This window comes from Notechis scutatus, chromosome 12 (assembly GCF_049901735.1).
Source record: "Notechis scutatus isolate UNSWTSFEM ecotype Mainland chromosome 12, rNotScu1.2, whole genome shotgun sequence".
Classification (NCBI taxonomy): domain Eukaryota; kingdom Metazoa; phylum Chordata; class Lepidosauria; order Squamata; family Elapidae; genus Notechis; species Notechis scutatus.
Genome location: NC_142020.1, coordinates 12265481 through 12288033, shown reverse-complemented (window position 1 = coordinate 12288033; position 22553 = coordinate 12265481). Strand labels below are relative to the sequence as shown.

The window sequence follows — 22553 nt, the reverse complement described above, 5'->3', positions numbered from 1 at the left end:
GATTCTGCCGAAACGTTGCTACAACTTTAAAAGCACAACTATAATGATGTGGGAAAATACCCGAACAAAGCTGAATACCATATATATATATATATATTGTAGTTTGTTGACTAAGGCAAAATAAATGGATTCATTCACGCCTAAATTTTAAGCCGTAAACTGGTTGACAAAGGAAAGTGTATTGTTCATATACTGGGGTGATCAATCAAGCAACCCCCATCCCCCTTGAGGATTTTGGATATTGTCTGGAGCAGCCCTGAGAAGCCAACTGGAGCTTGAATCCCTGAGAAATAAGCATACATTCAAAGAAATTTGCAAACCCTTTTCCAAACCAGGTTTATTGACCTAAACCATGGTATTTCCTTCTAATATAATGCAGTACTTTTCATGGGACCCCTTGGTTCACTCTACCTGCCCAAACCATGCCCAATTCAATGGGGAAAAAATCACACTCCACCCTACCCCCCCCCTTTTTTTAAACCTGGTCTACGTGTTGTACAACTCAACCGAACATCCTCTCTAATAACAGTGTCTGAATATTAATCTCTGCCCATTCTCCAGCCTGATCAGAACTGGTCTCTTGGGAGTGAAAAGGCTAGCCCAAACCTTCTCGGGGCGGGAGGAGCCCTGCTCCTCTGAAATCTACCTTGCTGACCCCCCCCCCAAGGGTTGGACAACCTCACATCCACGAGGTGAGCTCATCCTTTCTTTCCCTACCATCCACCCCAAAAGCAAGCAGACAAACGGCCAAAATGCAGTCCAGGTCCGAGCTGGTTTTTTTCTCTTGCTGGTTTTCTTTGTTTTACATCTGCCTGATGGGTTTGTTGGACCTTCTTCCCCGTGTCCCTTTGTTTGCCTGGTTCCCCTTCCCTTCCCTGTGTTCCCTTGGGCCGTGGGGGAGGGGGCTTACCCAGCATCTCCCCTCTGAGTTTGCGCACTGCATTCCTGTCATCTCTCTCTCTCTCTCTCTCTCTCCCCCCTCCTAGGGTACCAACACAAGGGAAAGATGCAGTGAGCTCAGCTGCTCTTGCCAATCTGGTAGCAGCAGGAATTAAAGAAGAAGAAGACACACACACACACACACACACACAACACACAATACAACAACCCACAACAACCACCCGAAGACCAGATCGAGCGACCCTTCCTCCTCCTCCTCCTCCTCTCCCCACCCTGCGTTTCTCTTCTTTCTCTCTTCTCCTCCAGCTAGGATGGACTAAAAGGAAGTGGGTCCCAGGCCAGCCTTGAAGTCTTGAAGAACAAGCGTTGGGCCCAAGGGGGCACCCGACAGCATGGAGTTGAAGCAATCCATCTCCAGCAGTTTAGGAGCCGAGAAACCACTGAGGAGCTACGGGGCGGTGAAAGAGACGGAGTGGAAACCCACCGATGGGCTCGGGAAAAGTAAGTAAAAAGGGCTGGCAGGTTTTCCCCGCACCCCATCCCTCCAGTCATATCAAATAGGATGTTTGTGCATGCAGGGGAAGGGAAGGAAGGAAAGGAAAGAAAGGAAAGAAAGGAAAGGAAGGAAGGAAGGAAGGAAGGAAGGAAGGAAGGAAGGAAGGAAGGAAGGAAGGAAGGAAGGAAGGAAGGAAGGAAGGAAGGAAGGAAGGAAGGAAAGGAAGACTGGCCAGCTGTTTGCCTCAGCACTTTGAAAGGAAAAAGATGGTGAGATTCCCAACCCATTATCACTCTTCCTCCCGTCTTGTCCTATTGGTTTCCTAGGAACAAAAGGAAAGGAGGGGAGAGGGGGTTTCTGCCTTCCTGGGTGGCCCAGAAAATCTTGAATTCACCCATTTGTGTTGGGCAGTGGAGATATGCCTCAGCGTCCCTAAGGAGATGATTTAGTCAGAGAAGGTTGATTCAGGTGGTTGGTAATCTTCAAGATTTGGTCTTTGTTTTCCCATCTCCTGTATGCTTAGAAGGACCCTTATTGTCTTGTGACAATCAAACCAAAAGAAATCTGGAGAACATTTGTCATGCTGTGATCCCAGCATCTTGGAAGAGGCAAGGGATACACTAATAGCAGCATCATGTTTTGTTTTGATAAACAGGAGAAGTGGAAGGGAGTGGAGGAGCAAGTTCTAAGGTACGAAAGGTGCTCCCCCCCCCCCCAAAAGGCAAGTGGACTTTCTTGGTTTCCCCCCTCTCCCTTGAAAACCATTCGCTGCTCCTCCAAGAAGCTTCTTCAATTCAGTCGGTAACCTTCATGGTTTGGTCTTTGTTTTCCTGTGCCCTCTATACTTGGAAGATCCCTTACTGTGATCTTGTGACAAGCAAAGCGGGAGACGTGTTCTTTAGAAGAACTGAAGAACAGCCCAAGAAAGTCCACTTGCCTTTTGGAAAAAGCTCATTTGGGACAACTATGACCTGGATGATTGAGAATCTCCATAGACAAGATCTAATGTGCTTTTCCTTATTAGGAAAGGGGTTGGAATGATGGTGGGTTAAAAAAAACACCCTATGTTTTACAGGATCCTTGGCTGATCTTAGAAGCTAAGCTGGGCTAGTGTTGGTTTGTACTTTGATAGAGGGATTGCTTGAGAATTCCAGGGACAGAGGTGGACTTGTAAGTCCAAAATCATCTGGGAAGAAGGTTAGGGCAGATAATTTCCACAAAGTGTTCCAAGAAAAGTCAATGCTTGCAGTTAGCAGAAGTCAAGCTTGCCTTGAGGATGGGGTTGTTTTTATTTTTTAATTTCTAGACATGCTGAATCCAAAGAACCGGTGAATACCAAAAGTTATCCTTTCCCCTCCTCCCTTTCAATGTTTCATACCCCTAAAATGGAAAAGAACGGATCTGAGAAACCTTTGAGTCAAAAGTTCGTTTCTTGGGACAATGAAGGTTGGCACGCCATATCCCTCCGCCATCTTGATAGCTGAAAAAGCTGTCGGTTGTTTTGCCTGTTGGAAGATGCTGGGGGGGGGGGGGAATTGGGCTACCGAAGTTTTGGGTAGCATAGATTTGATGGAAGCAGTGCAGATGCGATTCCTTCCCCTGTAGAGGTAAGACATGTTTAGTTTAATGAAGAGAAGGACTAGAGGATGACATGATAACAGTCTTCCAATATTTGAGGGGCTGCCGTAAAGAAGAAAGGGTCAAGCTATTCTCCAAAGCACCTGAAGGCAGGACAAGAAGCAATGGGTGGGAACTAATCAAGGAGAGAAGCAACTTAGAACTAAGGAGACATTTCCTGACAGTGCAATTAATCAGTGGAATGGCTTACTTCTAGAAGCTGTGGGTGCTCCATCACCGAAGGCTTTTAAGAAGAGATTGGACAGCCATTTGTCTGGAATGGTATAAGGTTTCTTGCTCAAGAAGGAGGTTGGACTAGAACAGGGGTCACCAACCTTTTGGACCTCAGGGACCACCAAACTCATAATATGACTGATGGTGGCTTGCTGATGTTGGTGGTAGAGAGAAAGATCTAACCTCTCTCTCCCTCCCTCCCTGCCTCCCTCCCTCTCTCTCTCTCTCTCTCTCTCATACATACACACACACAAACACACAGAGGCAGGGATGGGATTCGAATTTCTTAACAACCGGTTCTTGGGCATGGCCTAATTTGTGGGTGTGGCTTGGTGGTCATGTGACTGCCTGGCCATGGCTTGTATGTAAATATTATAAATATTTATGTAAATATTCATTTTTTAAATTAAAAAAAAAATAGCAACTTTTACCCCAAATCAGGCAAAGCAGGCAGGCAGATTGAGTTGCTCACAGAATCACAGATTCACTTAGAGATCTCTGTTTCTGCCATCGGCTATCTGAGTCTGCACTGAATAATAGAACCTTCAGTCCTAAGGGAGGTTCAAAGATCTAAAGATTAGCTAGAAAGCCAGAAATCCAACCATTTCCTGCTTTCTAGCTAATCTAAATCTCCCGGCACAGCAGAACAGCTGATGGTTGGGGGGGCAGGGCAGACTTGTGTTCCCACACAGCCTGGGTTAATTGCTTTGGGGGCGGGTGCTCTGGGGGGGTGACATTTCTCTGCGGACCACCAAAATTTTCGCACAGACCACCAGTGGGCCGTGGACCACCGGTTGGTGACCACTGGACTAGATGACCTACAAGGTGCCTTCCAACTCTGTGTTCTCTGTGTTTGTTTTATTTTGCAACTTTTCCAATGCACAGCTTGACCAGTCTCCAAAAATGTTAAGCAGGTGTAGCCATGGTTAGCTCTTAAATGGGAGATGGCTAAGAGAGAGAAGTAAGAAAGTAACAGCAACCCGATTTTATATTGTTGCCAGGAAACTATCACGAATGTGTCCTCAAAAACAAGAGGACTTGCGTTCAACTCAAAGACTTCACTATCTACATGATTTAATATGCTAAAAGCCTAGGATCGTGTCTTTAGCAAAGGCGTGTACAGTTACATCAAAACAATCAAGAAACTATTGAAAAGTAGGGGACAAAGGACAGATATGAAACCTGTAGGGAAAAAAAAGAATAGAACTGAATTATATCAAGAAGCTTGCTTTCCCTCAAAATGGTTTTCAATCAATAAGGGCTTGTAAATGAGAAATTCCATTCTTCCAAGGACTTGCAGGAACTTACAGGGGGACGGAGTGAAAATGGGAGCAACCCTCCAAATATATTCTTTCTCCTCGGATATTTAACTAATGGATGGGCCAGTTGAACCCAAAAGTCAAACACAAGTGGTTATATTGCTGTTCTTCACCTATTTTCATCTTGCTGTGTGTGTGTTGCTGTTTTCTCACATCCCTGGTGAGGGAAATCACATTTAAAAAAATAAATAAATTAGATGCCAGAATAACATAAAGGGGAGCTGACCATTCTTGAATATTCTTTTTTTAAATTATTATTATTCTTTTTTTAAAAAATATTTTATATTTTACAATAATTCCATTTCATTTCAACCAGGTGTCAACTGGGTACATATATCTTGTGCTTACAATTATAATTAATACTTTTCTTACCAATATAACAACAATCACATTTTCTTACAGCTATTATTTAATACATCTATTATTATTTTTTAAACCATCTTAACTTATTGCTCTATATATTCAACTGGTCCATTTGGATTTGTTTTATTTCATTCTTGCATATTCTTGAGAACTGATCATTTGGATAAGATCAAGCAGCCGCTGCCTGAATAATTGATCAGGGTTTGTGGGTTTTGTTTTTTAATCCTGTTTGAAAAGAGCTATCAGTTTTCATGTGGTTTGAATGATTGGCTGGAGTGGGGATTGAGGGTAGGGTGGGGTGCGAGGAGGTGTCATCATTTATTATTCCATTCGATTGATTATACGAATGTCTGGAACCCTCTGAGACCTTCTGTCTCTGCCCAAGTTGTCTGCAATCTTCACGGGAATCTTGCCTTTCACGACAAGCAGGTGGTTAATCTTTTTTTAAATACTTTTTAAGCCTTCAGATAGATTTGCAACCCATGGAGCTGCCTCGGTGTTTTGGAGTTTTGAGACACCAAATTAAAAAAGTTAGCCAGATCATTATTGGCCTCCTGGGGTAAACTAGATAGGGATCATACTACAACATTTCTTTCTTTCTTTCTTTCTTTCTTTCTTTCTTTCTTTCTTTCTTCCTTCCTTCCTTCCTTCCTTCCTTCCTTCCTTCCTTCCTTCCTTCCTTCCTTCCTCCTTCCTTCCTTCCTTCCTTCCTTCCTTCCTTCCTTCCTTCCTTCCTTCCTTCTGATTCCATGTGCTTGCAGAAGTAGAAAAGCCAATTCTGATGATTTCGTGTGAAAACAACATTGGAAAATTTTCCCTTTTCTTTGGACTTCCCATTGTGAATTGTCCACCAATCACTTCCGGTCTCTTTTTTTGGGGAACGGTCTGTCTGCTTCGGACTTCCCCAGCTGGGCAACCTTGAGGTGTTGGGTCTGTCTCAGGCTTCCAGTTGCATTCCAAATTTCCTTCCCAAAATTCCCTTATATTCCAGTGCTTTCCTTCCCCTCTCCCCGTTAACCGGTTGCAAATCAGGCTGCGTAGCAAAAGTCAACCGTGACACTGTTATTTAAAAAAAAAAAAAATTCCCCCAGATCTTTGTGTATTTTGGCAGCGGAAAGATTTAAGAAACGAGTAGGCAGAACTGTATCTTACTGGTCTTGCCAGCTGAACCCCCTGGGGATTTGGCCTTCTGGAAGAACGTGCGTGCACATGGATTTTATGGGGGGGAAGACAATGTGACATCGGATTCGTTTTTGGCAGGCTAGGAATTCAAGAAAAATCCCTTCTTTTCCTTCAACTCTCCAGATGCTTTTTAGATAATAGGGAGTTCAGTTTTGATTTAGGTTTTTTTTTTGTTCCCCCTTGTGATTCGCTAGACCAGTGATCCCCAACCTTTTTATGCCGTACCGCAGCTGAGCCCATCCCCATCAGCTGCCATCTTTTGATGAAAGTGCCCGGTACCGGCATCAGCTGGGTGCGCGCGCCATCTTTTGATGAATGCAGCGGTGAGCTCCCGGAAAAGCTCATCTTTTTGATGAAAAGTGCTTCCGGTGAGCTTTCTACCGGAAAAGCTCACCGGAAGCACTTTCATCAAAAGTGGCGGCCCACACCGAAAAGCTCACGCGCCCGGTAGGACTTGTTCCACGGACCGGTACCGGTCCGCGGACCGGTGGTTGGGGACCTCTGCGCTAGACGACTGTGGCGAAAAAGGTCATAAAATTAGGCACGACTCACTTAGTAACCAGAGTGTCAGGGCTCCGACAATTCACCCCCATTCAAATCATGAGTTTCTAGCCGCATCTTTCAGAGTTTAAAAAAAATCATTTATTAGGAGTGAACATGTCAGTGATACCTGGGTGCAGCCGACTCTGAGACACATCATTCATTTCACCCTTGACCCTAGTCTTCCCCCACCCCCTGGATGTATGTTCTCCAATGGGATACATCCATAGCCAAGAGTCATCAATCATGCTCTCCAGTAATAATCTTGCGCGCCAGAAGTTTCGGCCACCTAGCAATTATCTATGAAAATATTTAAGGGATGCATTACTTCCCCCACTCCCTTTCTGCTGGCAACTCTAAAAGACCAGAGAAATGTTTTTGAGTTGACACATTGCAATGGAAATTTCATTCCCAATTGTGATCATAAGTTAAGGACTACCTGTATTAAAAACAGAGGAAAAACTACTTTTTTTTTACTTCTCAAAAGCAGAGGAATAAGGAGTGCACCAGAATAGACAAAGACAAAATTTATTTCTTAACACTAAAGAGAGGATAGCACTGGGGGACAATTCCCCCAGGTGTATCAATGAACAAACACAAGGGATGACTTTGGCCAAGTTGAAACAAGATCCTTGCTTGTGGAGGCTCATCTGTGGTGTGAATTATTGCTGTCACTACTTCACAGACTTTGCTTGCCGCGCATGGCTGCACAATTCGGCCCAGGAATGAGCCTGCAAAGGCCAGCTACGACAGAGCATCTGTTTCTTTCTTTTTTTCAACTTACAACCAAGGATTAAACCGGGGCTTATGGAAACTCTTGACATACCATTAGATCTATAAACCATTTTCTATAGTTACCAAAGAAACTCATGTGGCTCTGATTGCTCATCAGCTATTCTTCTAGCCTTACTGACTCATTGGATTATGCCAATATTTTGTATTTTTTTAAACTTGACAACTTTAAGAGGCATGGATTTTAATTTCCAGAAATTGAATTGCTGGCTGAGGAATTCTCGGAGTTGTAATCCACACCTCTTAAAGTTGCCAAGTTTTGAAAAATATTGGATGGTGAAGTGTATCCATGGGCTTGAAAGGTCCATATCGAAAACCTGAAAGTCTTCTTGAAATGTCTTCTATGCCAAACAGTTGAGCATTAACGAAACTCAGGGATCAATTTTATTCATTGGGCAGAACTGTCCCTCTCATTAGGGAAACCGAGGCAGTTACTTTGAGTGGCAGATGGTGGGACGTGGCAAGGAAGTGGTGGAAATGCATGTGTGCTACGTGGGGGCCTTGGCACTCTCTGAGCTTGGTGGTTTTCTTGCAGATGTTTCATTAGCCAACTAAATAACATCATCAGTCCTAGAAAGGAATGACGTTTGTGGAGGGAGGGAGGGAGGAGAAGGAGGAGGAGGAAGACTGTTGGGTCCTTGGTGCTCTCTGAGCTTGGAAGTTTTCTTGCAGAAGATTCCTTACCCACCTAGGTAATATCATCCATTCTGTAGTGCTAATATCATCTAGCATTGATGATATTATGTAGTTGGGTTGAGTACCCTAGTTGAGTAATGAAATGCCTTCAAGAAAACAACCAAGCTTAGAGAGCATCAAGGATCCAATGGTTCAACCTTGAGCTACAAATATCCTTCTTTGTTGATTGAAGATGTGCTATGCGCCTTGCCTTATGTTCCTTGGTGAACTTGGTCCCTTCTGGCATGATGGAGAAGTTAAATTTGTCTCCAGCGCTGAAGCGCTCTATACTCTTTATGTTAATGACTGTATTCCCACTCATGCTAGTAATACTATTGCTAAATTTGCAGATGATACAACAGTGGTGGGACTCATCTCCGGGGGGGATGAGTCTGCCTATCGAGATGAGGTAGACCAACGGTTGCTTTTGTGGTGTGGAGACAATAACTTGGTCCTCAACACCAATAAGACCAAGGAGCTTATAATCAATTATAGAAGGAACAGACCAGACATCCGGCCCTTGCTTATCAATGGAGATGGAGTGGAGCAAGTGGTCAGTTTTAAGTTTCTGGGTGTTACCGTAAAAGAGGACCTGACCTGGGGTGCTCACATTGCAGCCCTGGTCAAAAGGGCCCAGCAGAGATTATACTGCCTGAGACTTCTCAGAAAACAACAACTGAATGGAAAACTGCTGGTGATCTTCTACCGCTGCACCATAGAGAGGATCGTAACTTACTGCACCAGTGTATGGTTTGCCAATTGCACAGTGGCAGATAGGACAGCGCTCCAGAGGGTTAATGTCATTGCCCAGAGGATCATGGGTTGCCCTCTCCCCTCTTTGGAAGAGCTTTACAGCTCCCGCTGACTTAAGAAAGTTCAAAACATCCTCAAAGATCCATCTCATCCTGGGCACCCTTTTTTTTTTTTTAACTATTACCATCTGGCTGACGGTACAGGACAATAATAAAAACAAGGATAAATAGGCTGAAAAACAGCTTCTATCCCAGGGCAGTAGCTCTGTTGAATTCTACTGTATAGTGCAGTGTTGGTGTGGTGTTGCAGGTTTTCGGTTCAATGTGTGGCGTGTGAAGGATGTGTGTTTGTGTTTATTTTCATGGACCTGATGTGCACTGAAGGTGGTGTTTGATTTCATTGTACGAGGTGCCATGACAATAAAGTATACTGCTACTACCACTGAAGAAAAGTCTAACTGTTGACTCCGTTGATCATGGTAGAACAAAGTCTCTCCTTCATTTAACATGGGACATGGGATGAGGGGCTATGAGTGGTGCGGTGGCCTAGAGATGGAGCTCTCACCTCACAATCAGGAGGCTGTGAGTTCGATCCTAGGTAGAGGCAGATATTTCTCTCTCTGGGCACATTAAGAATATATTTGTGGGATATAATTCCACATTGGCGACAGGAAGGGCATCCGGCCAGTAAATACTCAGCTCCATTCAGTTGCCCAGATTCCAACCTGCAAGGGATTATGGGGTTAAAAGAAGACAAGGATGGGATGAGAGCTATAAAATCTGTGGATAGTATGTACAGGTCCTAATTTATCTGTAGGGTAACTTCCTCTATACAGACAGTCCTCAACTTGCAACAGTTTATTTAGTGACCATTTGAAGCTACAACGGCACTGAAAAATGAGACTCCTGATCGTTTTGCATACCCACTGCAGCACCTCCAGGGTCAGGTGATCAAAATTCAGACGCCTGGCCACTGACTCATATTTACGACAGTTTGCAGTGTCCCCTCAAAAGTACGAAAAAAAAAAAAAACCCTGCTAGGTGAAGAGTTCTAATGTTTTGAAAAGCCGGGTCAAAACGCCATCAATAGATTAAACTGATGTCGGCGAGTGTGATGCTTTGTTGGGTACCAAAAGTGGAGGGATTTTTTTTTTTTTTCAAAACTCCCATTCGCATCCGCAAAAATACCCTCCGGCAGGTGTTTCAATTGAGCAAAAATGCCTTCATTTGCCTTGGAAGTGCTAAGCACCTGCGGTGAAAAGAAAGCAATTAAATCCTGCATAAAATAAACCTTAAGTAGAGGCAATCAGGTCTGCAATGAAAGCTGCGTGTTTCTTCCTTCATGAAGGAGACGGGGGGGCATTCCCAAGCGCTGCTGGAAAAGGAAATCGCTTCATGGTTCGGGAGATGGGAAATGCCTTTTGGGGAAAGGCGGGGGGGGGGTTGGACTAGGTTGGACTACAAGGTCCCTTCCAACTCTGATGATCTGTTATCTGTTAAGGCAAAGGGGGGCCAAAGAAGACCAATTGAGCACGTCTGGGTAATGGCGAAGGCGGTACCCAGCCAGAGGTGAAATAGGAATAGGTTTTTATTTTACAAAAAAACTAATATACTAAAATACTAGTGTAGCTTTCAAGAGAACTGTTCAATGAAGCAGGAGGTAAATTCAGATGTTCCTAAAGTATCTTGGGTTGTATGTTGGATGGGGAATGCAGCATAATACATGGATTTTTTAAAATAAATCTCTCTCTCTCTCTAACTCTATCATCTATCTATCTATCTATCTATCTATCTATCTATCTATCTATCTATCTATCTATCTATCTATCTATCTAATCTCCATCTATCTCTATCTGTCTCTCTGTCTCTGTCTCTCTGTCTCTCTGTCTCTCTCTCTCTATCAATCTCCATCTATCTCTATCTGTCTATCTTTCTCTCTCTATATATATATCAATATCTCTCTCTCTATCTCTATTATCTATCTACCTGTATCTACCTACCTACCTACCTACCTATCTATCTATCTACCTATGGATCTCTCTCTCTCTCTCTCAATTTAATTTTCTAAGTTGCTCAGGACAACAATATATATATATTAAACTAGGCTCAAATTGTATATATATGAGTGTGTGTGTGTGTGTATATATATATATCCATCCAATTTGAACCTAGTTTTTCTTGATTCAAGATTTAATTCCTTAATTAAATTGGTTCTTGCATTCATTTGGAGAAATACATGCACACACACACACACACACACACACACACACACACTTATTCCCAAGTATTCCAACACCACCCCCTCATCAAAATCAAAATTGCAACCATAAGCAGCAATTAAAAATTAAGCAATAATTAATAAATTATAAAACCCAGTAGGAACAATGCCCCATAATACCTGTCAAAGGTAAAAGAAATGGCAGAGAAGCCATTCATACAGCGATGAGGTCATCTAAAGATGTTGCATTTAAGCTGCTTTTTCAAGGGGGAAAAAACTGAAAAGAGAGCAGGATGGAAGACTATTATTAAGGGACTGCTGCTGAAAAATTCTAATTTTTTGGCTCTCATTCATCAAACCTGCCTTCACCTCTTGTAAAGACAGAGGAGAAACCAGGCAAGATTTAATGATCTGTAGCTAAAGCTGGAAGTTTTCACTCATTTACGGCTTGCATAAATTCCTTTATGCAATCTATTTTTGGAGTCACTAGCTGGGATTATGATCAAGGCTATAAAGAGACATCAATGGCATGGACAATGGATGACAGCCGTGTTAATCTCTGGTGCTGAAAAATCAGAAGTCTGGTGGCACCTTTTCACACTAAAAATATTATTTAAAAGCATCTTTTCATGTGACTGAGAAAAGCTTATGCTGTTTCATAACATTTCCTAATCTGGAATGGCATTTATTTATGTACTTACAGGATTTATATGACCAACCATCTTTAAAAAAAATTATTAAAGTTTATTATAAAATAAAAATACAAAAAGAAACAGAAGTTGGAAAGCTAAGAGAAAGAGAGAGAAGGATGGAAAGAAAAAGAAAAGAAAGAAAGGAAAAAGAGAAAGAAAGAGAAGAAGAAAGAAAGAAATTGGTGACTTTTGACTTCTTTCAGTGCAGCAAAATACATAAAAACCTTTTGCTTCACATTTTTCCACATTTCAAGCCATTTCCACAGCAACAAAATCATTTGTAATGACCCAGAATGTACACAAACATAACAAAATCCAAAATGTAAATAAATGTCCTTTAATGCCTCCAACTTGGCCCCACTGTTCAATAATTCTCAGTTGGAGATAAAACTTATTCAAAAATAGTCTTCAAAAGAAAGCAGCACAGTCCAAACTTAATGAGCAGATAGACGTGAAATAATAAACCAAAACAAACAATGAAGGAAATTCCACAACGGATCAAGATAAGTAATTACCACATTCAAAGAGATAACAAGGCACAGTCTGTTGGAAGGACGCCAACTAAGATAACTTCAGCCCAAAATAAAACACGCTTTGCTTCTGGCAATGCTGCGTTGTAGTCTCTCTTATATACTAGTCTCCCCAGCTGTAACCAATGAGGGGGATCATGGCCGCTTCCTCTCTCATAAGCCAAGTTGTTTCCTTCTCCATTCCTCCCTGCATGTCCTAGGATGCAGAAGGGACAGGCCTGGTTCTTCCTCTGCCCAGCTGCCCTCTGCCCTTCCCCAGCCTCCTCCACAACCTCTGGAGCCACACCTCCACTCCCTGTTGACTGTTCCTCCTTTCCCTCAAAATCCGACTCTTAACAAGGGCACGACACTATCCTTACACCAAAACCTAAAATCAAAGTTTCATTTTTTCCCCTAGTTTTGAACAAAAAATCCAGAAGCCTTTTCCAAAGTAGAATCAAAACTAAATACAGGTAATCCTTGACTTTCAACCACAATTGACAGCAGGGTTTTCCTTGTTAAGCAAGGCAACTGTTAAGTGAGCCACACCCAATTCTAGAACCTTTTCGTTGCCATGGTTTTTAAGCAAAATGTTGCAGCCGTTAAGTAAATTATGCGGTCATTAAGCAGATCCAGCATTTCCATTGACTTTGCTTGCTAGCAACTGGCTGGGAAGGTGATAAAGAGCCATCAAAGGATTCTGCAACCATTGCAAATGCATGCCAGATGCCAAGCAATCAAATGCTGGTCACGCGTCCATGGGGATGCTGCATCGGTTGTATGTGTGAGGACTGGATGTAAGTCACATTTTCCAGTGCCAGTGTAACTTGGAATGGTCACTAAATCAATGTAGGTTGAGGGCTACCTGTAAACTCTTTGATTAAAACAGTCAATTTTGGCAGCTCTGCCAACGATGTCACCTTTACCATCCCTTCTTCCATTGTGGGAGTTAGGGTATTCTTCCATCTTAAACAACATGGCTGACAATTCTAAATAACTCTGGGCCTCTCACCACACCAGTAAAACCAGTAAGAACCATAAAACAGTAACATGCTCAAACACAAACCACCACCACCCGCCTTTTCATTGTGTTACCTGACTTTTGCGTGTGATTAAGACAGGGGTGGGCAACTATGGCCCTTTTATGAATTATGGACTTCAACTCCCAGAATTCCTGAGCAAGCTTGCTCAGGAATTCTGGGAGTTGAAGTCCATAATTCATAAAAGGGCCATAGTTGCCCACCCCTGGATTAAGACTCTTGTTTTCAGGACCATGGACAGCAATTTATCCCTAACAACGTTGGGATGTATCCCTACTTAATAGCATCTTAGTTAGTTAGTTAGTTAGTTAGTTTACTTTATTGTCATTGCATCTCATACAACAAAATTAAATACCATCTTCAGTGTATAGTATGACTATGAAAATAAACACAAGCACACGTCCTTCACATTCTATACATTGAATTGAAAAAACCCTGATGTTGCATTAATATTGCACTATACAGTATAATTCAATAGAGCTACTGCCTTGGGAGAGAAGCTGTTTTTCAGCCTGTTTGTCCTTGTTTTTATTATTCTGTACCACCTGCCAGATGGTAGTAGTTAAAAAAAGGGTTCCCAGGATGAGATGGATTCACTATCTCTGAAGGCAGCAGTCCACTCCCTGATGGTCCTGGCCTCCTCATCTGAGTCCTCGCTCTCTTCAGCCATCCGCACCTGCTGCCAGCTAACCACAACAGATATTTTATTACTCAACTAGCTAACATCATCAGTGTTAGTGAGTGTGGAGTTTGGTCCCTGTTTACATACAATAGCTGATAGATTTAAGGATGGTTCACCATCATATTTTCACATTCTTTGTTTCCCAAGAATCCTTCCAGAAGATCTTTTGAAGATAGATGTGGCAGTGGGAAATCTCATTTTCTCTTTTGGTTTACATCTGAAGGACTTTTGGTTCTCAGGATTAATTCTCTTCTTCAGAAGAGGCATCGGTTATCAGCAGGAAATTTGCCAATGTAAAAATACAGAAAGCAACAACGAATTCTAACCCTTCATTGATTTCTAGTGGTTGTGCATGTTTTCACAGTTGGGCGATGGTAGATTTTTGGTTTATGATATCCCCATCAAGATAAAAAGAGGAATAATAATTTCCCAAGGAAGCCTGAGAGGAAAGATAAATGAAAAAGAGATAAGGCACCATGTGGTGGAATAATTGCAAGCATGTGCCAATTGCATCAGTTAGGAGAATTCCAATCTGTGGGATAAAGTTGCCAGAATATATTAAATACACATGAACCAAATCCCATCATCTTAAGTAGTCAGGGATAAAACTCCTGTGACAGGCGAAGAAGCGAGCAAACAAGCTGCTTTATTGCCTCCCTTTAATAGCTGCCAGCTTAACGTTTCACATTCCTGACCCAGCCGAGAAAATATATCACCACCCAGAGTGAGGGATGCTTTGCCCAGTTACTGCTATGGATTGCAAGACCAAATTATCCAATGCAGCTGGAAAGACAAATTGGCCAAATGCTCACATCCGTTGGAGAACCTGGTTTATGCTTTCTAGGTCGTCCTTGACCACAGCTGGGAGCAGCATTTCCATTGCTAAGCAAGGCAGTTTGTTAAGTGAGTTGTGCTAAAGTGATTTTATGATTTTTTTGGGGGGGTGGGGGTGGTAAAAATTCAAGGATAGTGTTCTGACCCAGCTCCCCAAACATGACAAACCCTCTGAAGTGAACTCAAAAGATTCCTTTATTAGGAGTGCCGGCAGCCGTGGCAAAATGTTTCTCTCTCAACGCAGGCTAACAAGGCTGTCTGGCTGGAAGATGAATAGTTGTTTGTCACATTTATTCATCTCTTCTCCCTGCCTTTTATCTCCAGAGCTAGGGTGGGACTTTGTTAGCAGCGGTGGCTCTTCCGTCCCAAGGACCGGCCCACAGATTTCCACTGCTCTCCTCTCTTCTGCCTTCTACGCATCTGGGTGTCAGGCACAGGACTCAGGTGTTCCTCCTTTTCCTCATCAGCCACCTCCAAACCTGGGGGCTGTTGACTCTCCATCGGACGGATGGACTGGGCTCTGCCTCTGTCTCTCTCTTTCTGACAGCTCCACTCCCCCCTTTTTCCCCCTTGGAGCTCCCAAATCCTCTCCATTCTGCTCGTGAGAAATTCCCTGAGAATGGGCCTCAGAACAAGTCTCAAACTTCAGAAAACTAAACCTCTAATCCCAGTGATTGTCCCAGATTGGATCTTGCAACGTTATTCTGGGAGACATACATTCACCTTCATTCACAGATTCTCTCCTTTTCTCTCTGCCTTACATCTACGCAGATCAACTCGACATCATTTCCATGGCGGAAACAACGATGATGCCGGAGGAGATAGAGATGGAAATGGCAAAGATTCAAAGACTTCGGGAAGTCTTGGTCAGGAGAGAATCAGAACTGAGATTTATGTAAGTTAAGAGTAGCTCTTGTGGGAAATTGGGATTTGAATCGGGGACATGGAATGCTAGAGTTGGAAAAGTCTTGTTGATCTCCCTTGGGGGGAAAAAGATCTGACCAGCTTTAGTTGGTTTTCTCTGGGCCGGTAGAATAGCTTTTAATCCGAGGAATTAATTTTTTTTAACATTCAACCTGAATCTGATTTAATTTAAAGCATTATTTTGCATCTGTATACAAAAACAGGCATAGCCGGAAGTCTAGGAATGATTAGAATGGAATGGAATGGAATGGAATGGAATGGAATGGAATGGAATACAATACAATACAATACAATACAATACAATACAATACAATACAATACAATACAATACAATACAATACAATACAATACAATAGGTTTATTGGCCGTGTGATTGGACACAAGGAATTTGTCTCCAGTGCCTAAGCTCTCAGTATACTTACAAACAACTAAGTAATATAATCATAAGATACCAATAGGAGAAGGTAGTAGAAAAGATTAGAAGGATAATCCAAACTCGATTGCAAAAAATACGACGCTGAAGTCAACCGAGTGGTCAATGCCTGGAACTCACTATCTGACTCTTGTCACATCCTCTAACCCCCACTCCTTTAACCTCAAACTATCCACTATTGACCTCACTCCATTCCTGTAAGGGGGCATGCATAAGTACACCAATGTGCCTACCATCCCTGTCCTACTGTTCCCATTTATCCGTACTCATACATGCTTGATAAATTATATATATATAGTTTATCTTGAAAACTTTCTTAGTGTCCCTTCTTATACCAAACAAATCAAGGTGGGGTTATTTTGAGTTTCTTTCTCACACTATTCTCTTTCTCGGGCGAGTGATCTTTTCATGAAGTCTCTTTCAAGGGCTGAATCATTTCTTCACTATCCTCACCATCAAAACTGCATTCCTTTAGATTAGAACTAGATGGTCAAGGAGTTTGACTTGGGGTGGGGGAGGTAGATTTTGGAAAAAAAAGGTTGGGATATTCCTCGCTCAAATTGAATGTTAAGCTAAAATAGCATAAACAAATTAATGAAATTAATGAATTAATGAAATGAAATTAATGAATTAATGAAATGAAACTAATGAAATGAAATTACAAATTAATGAAATGAAACTAATGAAATGAAATTAATGAATTAACGAAACAAAATGTACAAATTAATGAAATGAAAGTAACAAATCAATGAAATGAAAGTAACAATTAATGAAATGACTTGGGACAGTGTTGTGCTCTCCTTCATTGCACCTCCTGAAGAAAAACACAAACTGGACAACTGTCAACCTGGTGTACTTTAATCTGTACTGAGCCTAGGCCTGGACCGGATGATCTCAATTCTACGATCCTACCTAAAGCAGCCTCTTCTTTTCCCATTTCTTAGGATGGACGACATCCAGTTGTGCAAAGACATCATGGCTCTTAAGAAAGAGCTGCAGAATTTAGTAGCCACCCCAGGTAATTGCTTTGTGGGTATGACTCCAATGTGTGCAGGAACAAGTGGAATCCCAACGCGATTGAAGAGTTCCAGATTGTAGTTTGTCTAAGAAAAGTCCCACTAGCGATTTGTGAGCATGAAATCTCCATTTCCATCTCCATCCATCCATCCATCCACCCACCCACCCACCCACCCTATCTATCTTTCTATCTTTCTATCTATTTATCTATTCATCCATCCATCCATCCATCCATCCATCCATCCATCCATCCACCCTATCTACAGTATCTATCTATCTATCTATCTATCTATCTATCTATCTATCTATCTATCTATCTATCTATCTATCATCTATCTATTTATCCCTATTTATCTATCTATCTCTATCTATCTATCTATCTATCTGTCTGTCTGTCTGTCTGTCTGTCTGTCTGTCTGTCTGTGTCTGTCTGTCTGTCCATCCATCCATCCATCCATCCATCCATCCATCCACCCTATCTACAGTCTCTATCTATCTATCTATCTATCTATCTATCTATCTATCTATCTATCTATCTATCTATCCACCCACCCTATCTACAGTATCTATCTATCTATCTATCTATCTATCTATCTATCTATCTATCTATCTATCTATCTATCATCTATCTATCTATCTATCTATCTATCTATCTATCTATCTATCTATCTATCTATCTATTTGTCTATCTATCTATCCATCCATCCACCCTATCTACAGTATCTATCTATCTATCTATCTATCTATCTATCTATCTATCTATCTATCTATCTATCTATCTATCTATCTATCATCTATCTATCTATCCACCCACCCTATCTACAGTATCTATCTATCTATCTATCTATCTATCTATCTATCTATCTATCTATCTATCTATCTATCTATCTATCTATTTGTCTATCTATCTATCCATCCATCCATCCATCCATCCACCCTATCTACAGTATCATCTGTCTGTCTGTCTGTCTGTCTGTCTATCTATCATCTATCTATCTATCTATCTATCTATCTATCTATCTATCTATCTATTTGTCTATCTATCCATCCATCCATCCATCCACCCTATCTACAGTATCTATCTGTCTGTCTGTCTGTCTGTCTGTCTGTCTATCTATCTATCTATCTATCTATCTATCTATCTATCTATCTATCTATCTATCTATCTATCTGTCTCTCCCCCCCTCCCTCTTACAAAGAGTTCCTGGAAACCTTAAAAACACTTTCTCTTCATTTTGTTGTGACCTTGATCCAGGGGTGAGATTCTACCGGTTCCGACCAGTTCAGCTGAACCAGATGTTAAAGTTACATCTGGTTCATTGAACCGGTATTTGAACCGACTGGCTGGCCCCGCCAATCCCCCCCCCCTCCTAGGAGTCCCCACATAGCCCATTTTCGATGAAGGTAAGTGCAGGATCTGCGCAGAGGATCTGGGAGGGGAAAAAAATGGGCCTTCTGGAAGTCCAGAAACGGGCCTGTTTCCAGCTTCCGGTGGGCCTCCAGAACCTGGGGGAGGTTGTTTTCACCACCCCAGAGCCCGGGAGGAGCCTCTGGACCCCTGGGAGGGCAAAAATGGCCTCCCCCGGGCTCTGGAGGCCCACCGGAAGCTGGAAACAGGAAGTTCTGGTAGGCCATGCCCATCATGGCCATGCTCACCCAGCAACCAGGCAGCGAACCGGTTGCTTTGATTTTTGAATCCCATCCCTGCCTTGATCTGCAAAACACAACTCTTTATTGATTCTGCAGTGAGTGAAGTGCCGGCTTTTGCACAGCTAGTAGATATGTCACCTTCCTGTACTTGCTTTATGCAACAGAAGCAGTTTGGAGAAGCATTGAGTTTGTTGTAACATGGCCAACACATGGAAGAAATGACATAGCATACATAGTCTTCCTGGGGACGACCAGATCTGGGTGAATGAGAACCTCCTTAGCTCTTCTCTGTCTCTCTTGAACAGAAAAAGACAAGACTAAGCTGCAGAATCAAAGAGAAGATGAGCTGATCCAGAAAATCCACAAATTAGTGCAGAAAAGAGACTTTCTTGTTGACGATGCAGAAGTGGAGAGATTGAGGTAAGAGAACTTCAAATGAAGAACCTTCAAGATGACCTCAATTCTTGATGACTTCCTGGTCTTATTCATGTAGCTTTCCTGGCCAAACGGTTATTACTTTCTTCTGAGACTTGTTACAAAACATCCTATTCCAGTCAATCCAAGTACTAAACCAGTCCAAACCTAATTAACATTTTTCAAGGTCATTTAAATGGCTGCCCCAGCTTTTCCTAACTGGACTCCACACACATGGATATTATTAAATTGAGTTGCACAACCCATGAACTTGTGGGAAAGGAATTGGAAAATTCTAGCCAACATCAAGAAAATTCTATCAAGAAAAGATAGACATTGATAAAAATTGAAATTGAATTTTCTTGATGTTGGCTAGAATTTTCCAATCCCTTTCCCACAAGTTCATGGGTTGTGCAATTCAATTTAAAAATAAACCAATAAAGCAGAACAAAATCTAACTTCTAATAGTATGTTATTTTGCTTTGAAACAGAGAGAAGGAAGAAGACAAGGAGATAGCTGATTTCCTACGGCTTAAGTTGAAACCTTTGGACAATGTTGTACAATCTCCAACCAGTAAGTTTGCATGCCTTTCCCCCCCAAATTATTCAAAACCAAGGTTTCTTTCATATAGAAAAATAAACCAAAATGTGGTTTTCTTACGATGACTTTTTACATTGTGGAAAGCCAAGCAATAAGGCTTATAGTATAAACCCTGGTTTGCGGCCAATTGTAGTTATTTCCATAAGCCACAGAAGCAAACCATGGCTTACCATGTTATGGGATCGTATAATTCAAGTAGTTTCAATCCCAGCCCTTAAGTGCTACTACTGATCCGGATCTCAGTGCCATTTACTTACACCACTGTGATGACTCCTACTGCTTCTCCCAAAGTAGAGCTTATGCATTGAACACTAACGTTCTTAAGATGAATATCTAAACGACCCAGCTATGTTGGCTAATTTTATTTGGGTGACTTAAGAGTGGTGTGGTGGCCTAGTGATGAAGAACTCACCTTCCACTCGGAAGGTTGAGAGTTCAATTCTAGGTAGCTGCAGATGTTTCTCTCCTAGGACTCAAAGAAAAAAAAAATCTGCTATGAACTTCACATAGGCGCCCAGAGGGGGATCCAGCCAGTAAATGCTCAGCTCCCTCCAATGACTCTACCCCCAATAGGGACTATAAGATCATTAAAAAGGAATTTTTTTTAAAAAAATGTGTGAGTTAAAGTCCGTTTATTTGCATCAAGAGCCCTGGTGGCGCAGTGGTTAGAATGCAATATTGCAGGCAAACTTTGCCCACCACCTGGAGTTTTATCCTAATGGGATTCAAAGGTTGACTCCTTCCGTCCTTCCACGGTCAGTAAAATGAAGACCCAGATTGTTGGAAGCAATGTGCTGACATTGTGAGTACTGCAGTGGCCTAGAGGTGGAGCTCTCGCCTCAGGAGGCTGTGAGTTTTTACACAAGGAGTAAATACCAGCTGCGAACTCTGCATTGGTGACAGGAAAGGCATCGGGCCAGTAAACGCTCAGCTCCATTCAGTTGGCCCGACTCCACCCCAAAGCGAAGGATGATGTCTTTTAATGGTCTCTTGCGTTGGGATGGAGTTGGGGAAACCGAATAGAGCTGAGCGTTTATTGGCCGGATGCCCTTCCTGTCACCAATGCAGAGTTCGCAGCTGCATTGTATATATTGTAAAACCTCCTAGAGCAGTGATCCCCAACCTTTTTTATGCCGCGGCCCGGTACCGGCATCAGCTGGGCGCCACGGCCTGGTACCGGCATCAGCTGGGCGCCGCCATCTTTTTGATGAAAAAGTGCTTCCGGTGACCTCACTGAAGCTTTCTCAAAAAGCCTGGTAAAATGGCTTTCACCGGAAAAGCTCACGAGCGCTGCGCCATCTTTTTGATGAAAAAGTGCTTCCGGTGAGCTTTCTACCGGAAAAGCTCACCGGAAGCTGCCCCCATCTTTTTATGAAAAGATGCTTCCGGTGAGCTTTCTACCTGGAAAAGCTCACGAACCAGCCGCCATCTTTGATGAAAGTGCTTCCGGTGAGCTTTCTAGGAAAAGCTCACGTTCAAAAATGGCGGTGCCAGTCCACGCGTAGGACTTGTTCCACGGACGGTGGTTGGGGACCCTGTCCTAGAGAGTACTGTAAACCTCTATGGGGTACTATAAGTCCTGTTGCTAGTGCTATGGCCAGTCATTGTTTATGCAAGACAACAGCTGGATTCCCCCACTGATCTATGATGGTTTTCTTGGGTTAGTGTTAGGGTTCAGAAACCTGAATCTGGCAACGAATGATGCTCTCCGTTTCTGACCTTGGCAGGGGTACCTACAGAGAAGAAACCTGAGCCGCCACCACCGACATCCCTTCCTCCCAACAAGCCCACCATTGCTAAAACCAGCGCTGCTCTCATTAAGGATTGCTGTGGGATGACCCAGTGCGCCATCATGTAGCTCTAAGCATCTCTCTCTCTCGGGCAACACCTTCTGCTCGACCCACTTGCCCCGTTGGTCTTAAAAAAAAAAAGCCAACAACAACTGGCGGGCGAAGGAACCAGGACATCAAGCATCCAGATATTCTTGATCGTTGACTCTCCTGTTGTAATTTCTTACAGTAACTTGTGTGCCGAAATGTGCTATTCTTGGTGACTCTTTTGATGTTGCATAGACCTCAGCGAGCATGCCCTAGGTTAAGATGAGGAGACCTTAACTATAACCAGAACACAGAGAAGAAGCGTGAGGTGTAGACATAGACGGGGGGAATGGCTCGTGGGTAACCTCAGGGGACATCCGTTATGTCTAGAGGGCGTCCTCCCCTGGCTTGACTCCACATTTTCTTGATTTAGCACAGGATGCTAAGTCGTCTCCGTGAGGTAGGAAGAACAGCCAAGATGAATGCTATGCTTAGCATGCTGTGTGAATGTACCTGCTATCTTGATCTGGCGTGAACAAGTCTTGAATCCAGCCGATAGGTAGATTCTGCATAGGAGCGGAATCGGTTCTTAGCCTGACGCCAGCTCTGAGGTAGAAATAACACGTAGCCGTTTTAATGATCTCTCGAGCACTGGATACACCCCACCCCCTTCTTCCTTTTTAACAGGCGGTATTTGATCGGTGGGCGAAAAGGAGGCAAAACACCTTCTGGGTGGCTGGGTTGGGTCCTTTTCACGATGACGTATGTGTTGAATAAAAACGCTAAATAGAATAGCTAATAGCCTACCGGAAGCTGACAATCTGTTCTATTGTGGTTTGCAGTGTCTGTTTA

The 22553-nt window shown here is 42.7% G+C and overlaps 1 protein-coding gene across 1 annotated transcript; it reads left to right on the top strand.

Moving 5' to 3' along the window:
- The first annotated feature begins 951 nt into the window (after window positions 1-951).
- On the top strand, window positions 952-22493 carry BMERB1 (bMERB domain containing 1). The gene is made up of 6 exons (XM_087942121.1): window positions 952-1401; window positions 15617-15740; window positions 17147-17220; window positions 19175-19289; window positions 19775-19857; window positions 21612-22493. The coding sequence occupies exons 1-6, from the start codon at window positions 1293-1295 to the stop codon at window positions 21740-21742; spliced, it is 636 nt and encodes a 211-aa protein (XP_087798247.1). The 5' UTR covers window positions 952-1292; the 3' UTR covers window positions 21743-22493.
- Window positions 22494-22553: the final 60 nt, after the last annotated feature.

What these genes read in the sequence shown, in the direction of transcription:
- BMERB1 (XM_087942121.1), top strand. Translation starts at nt 1,293, where the DNA reads ATGGAGTTGAAGCAATCCATCTCCAGCAGTTTAGGAGCCGAGAAACCA. An exon ending in GAATCAGAACTGAGATTTAT is followed by an intron (nt 15,741 to 17,146) that starts GTAAGTTAAGAG and finishes CCCATTTCTTAG; the next exon opens with GATGGACGACATCCAGTTGT. An exon ending in GAATTTAGTAGCCACCCCAG is followed by an intron (nt 17,221 to 19,174) that starts GTAATTGCTTTG and finishes TCTCTTGAACAG; the next exon opens with AAAAAGACAAGACTAAGCTG.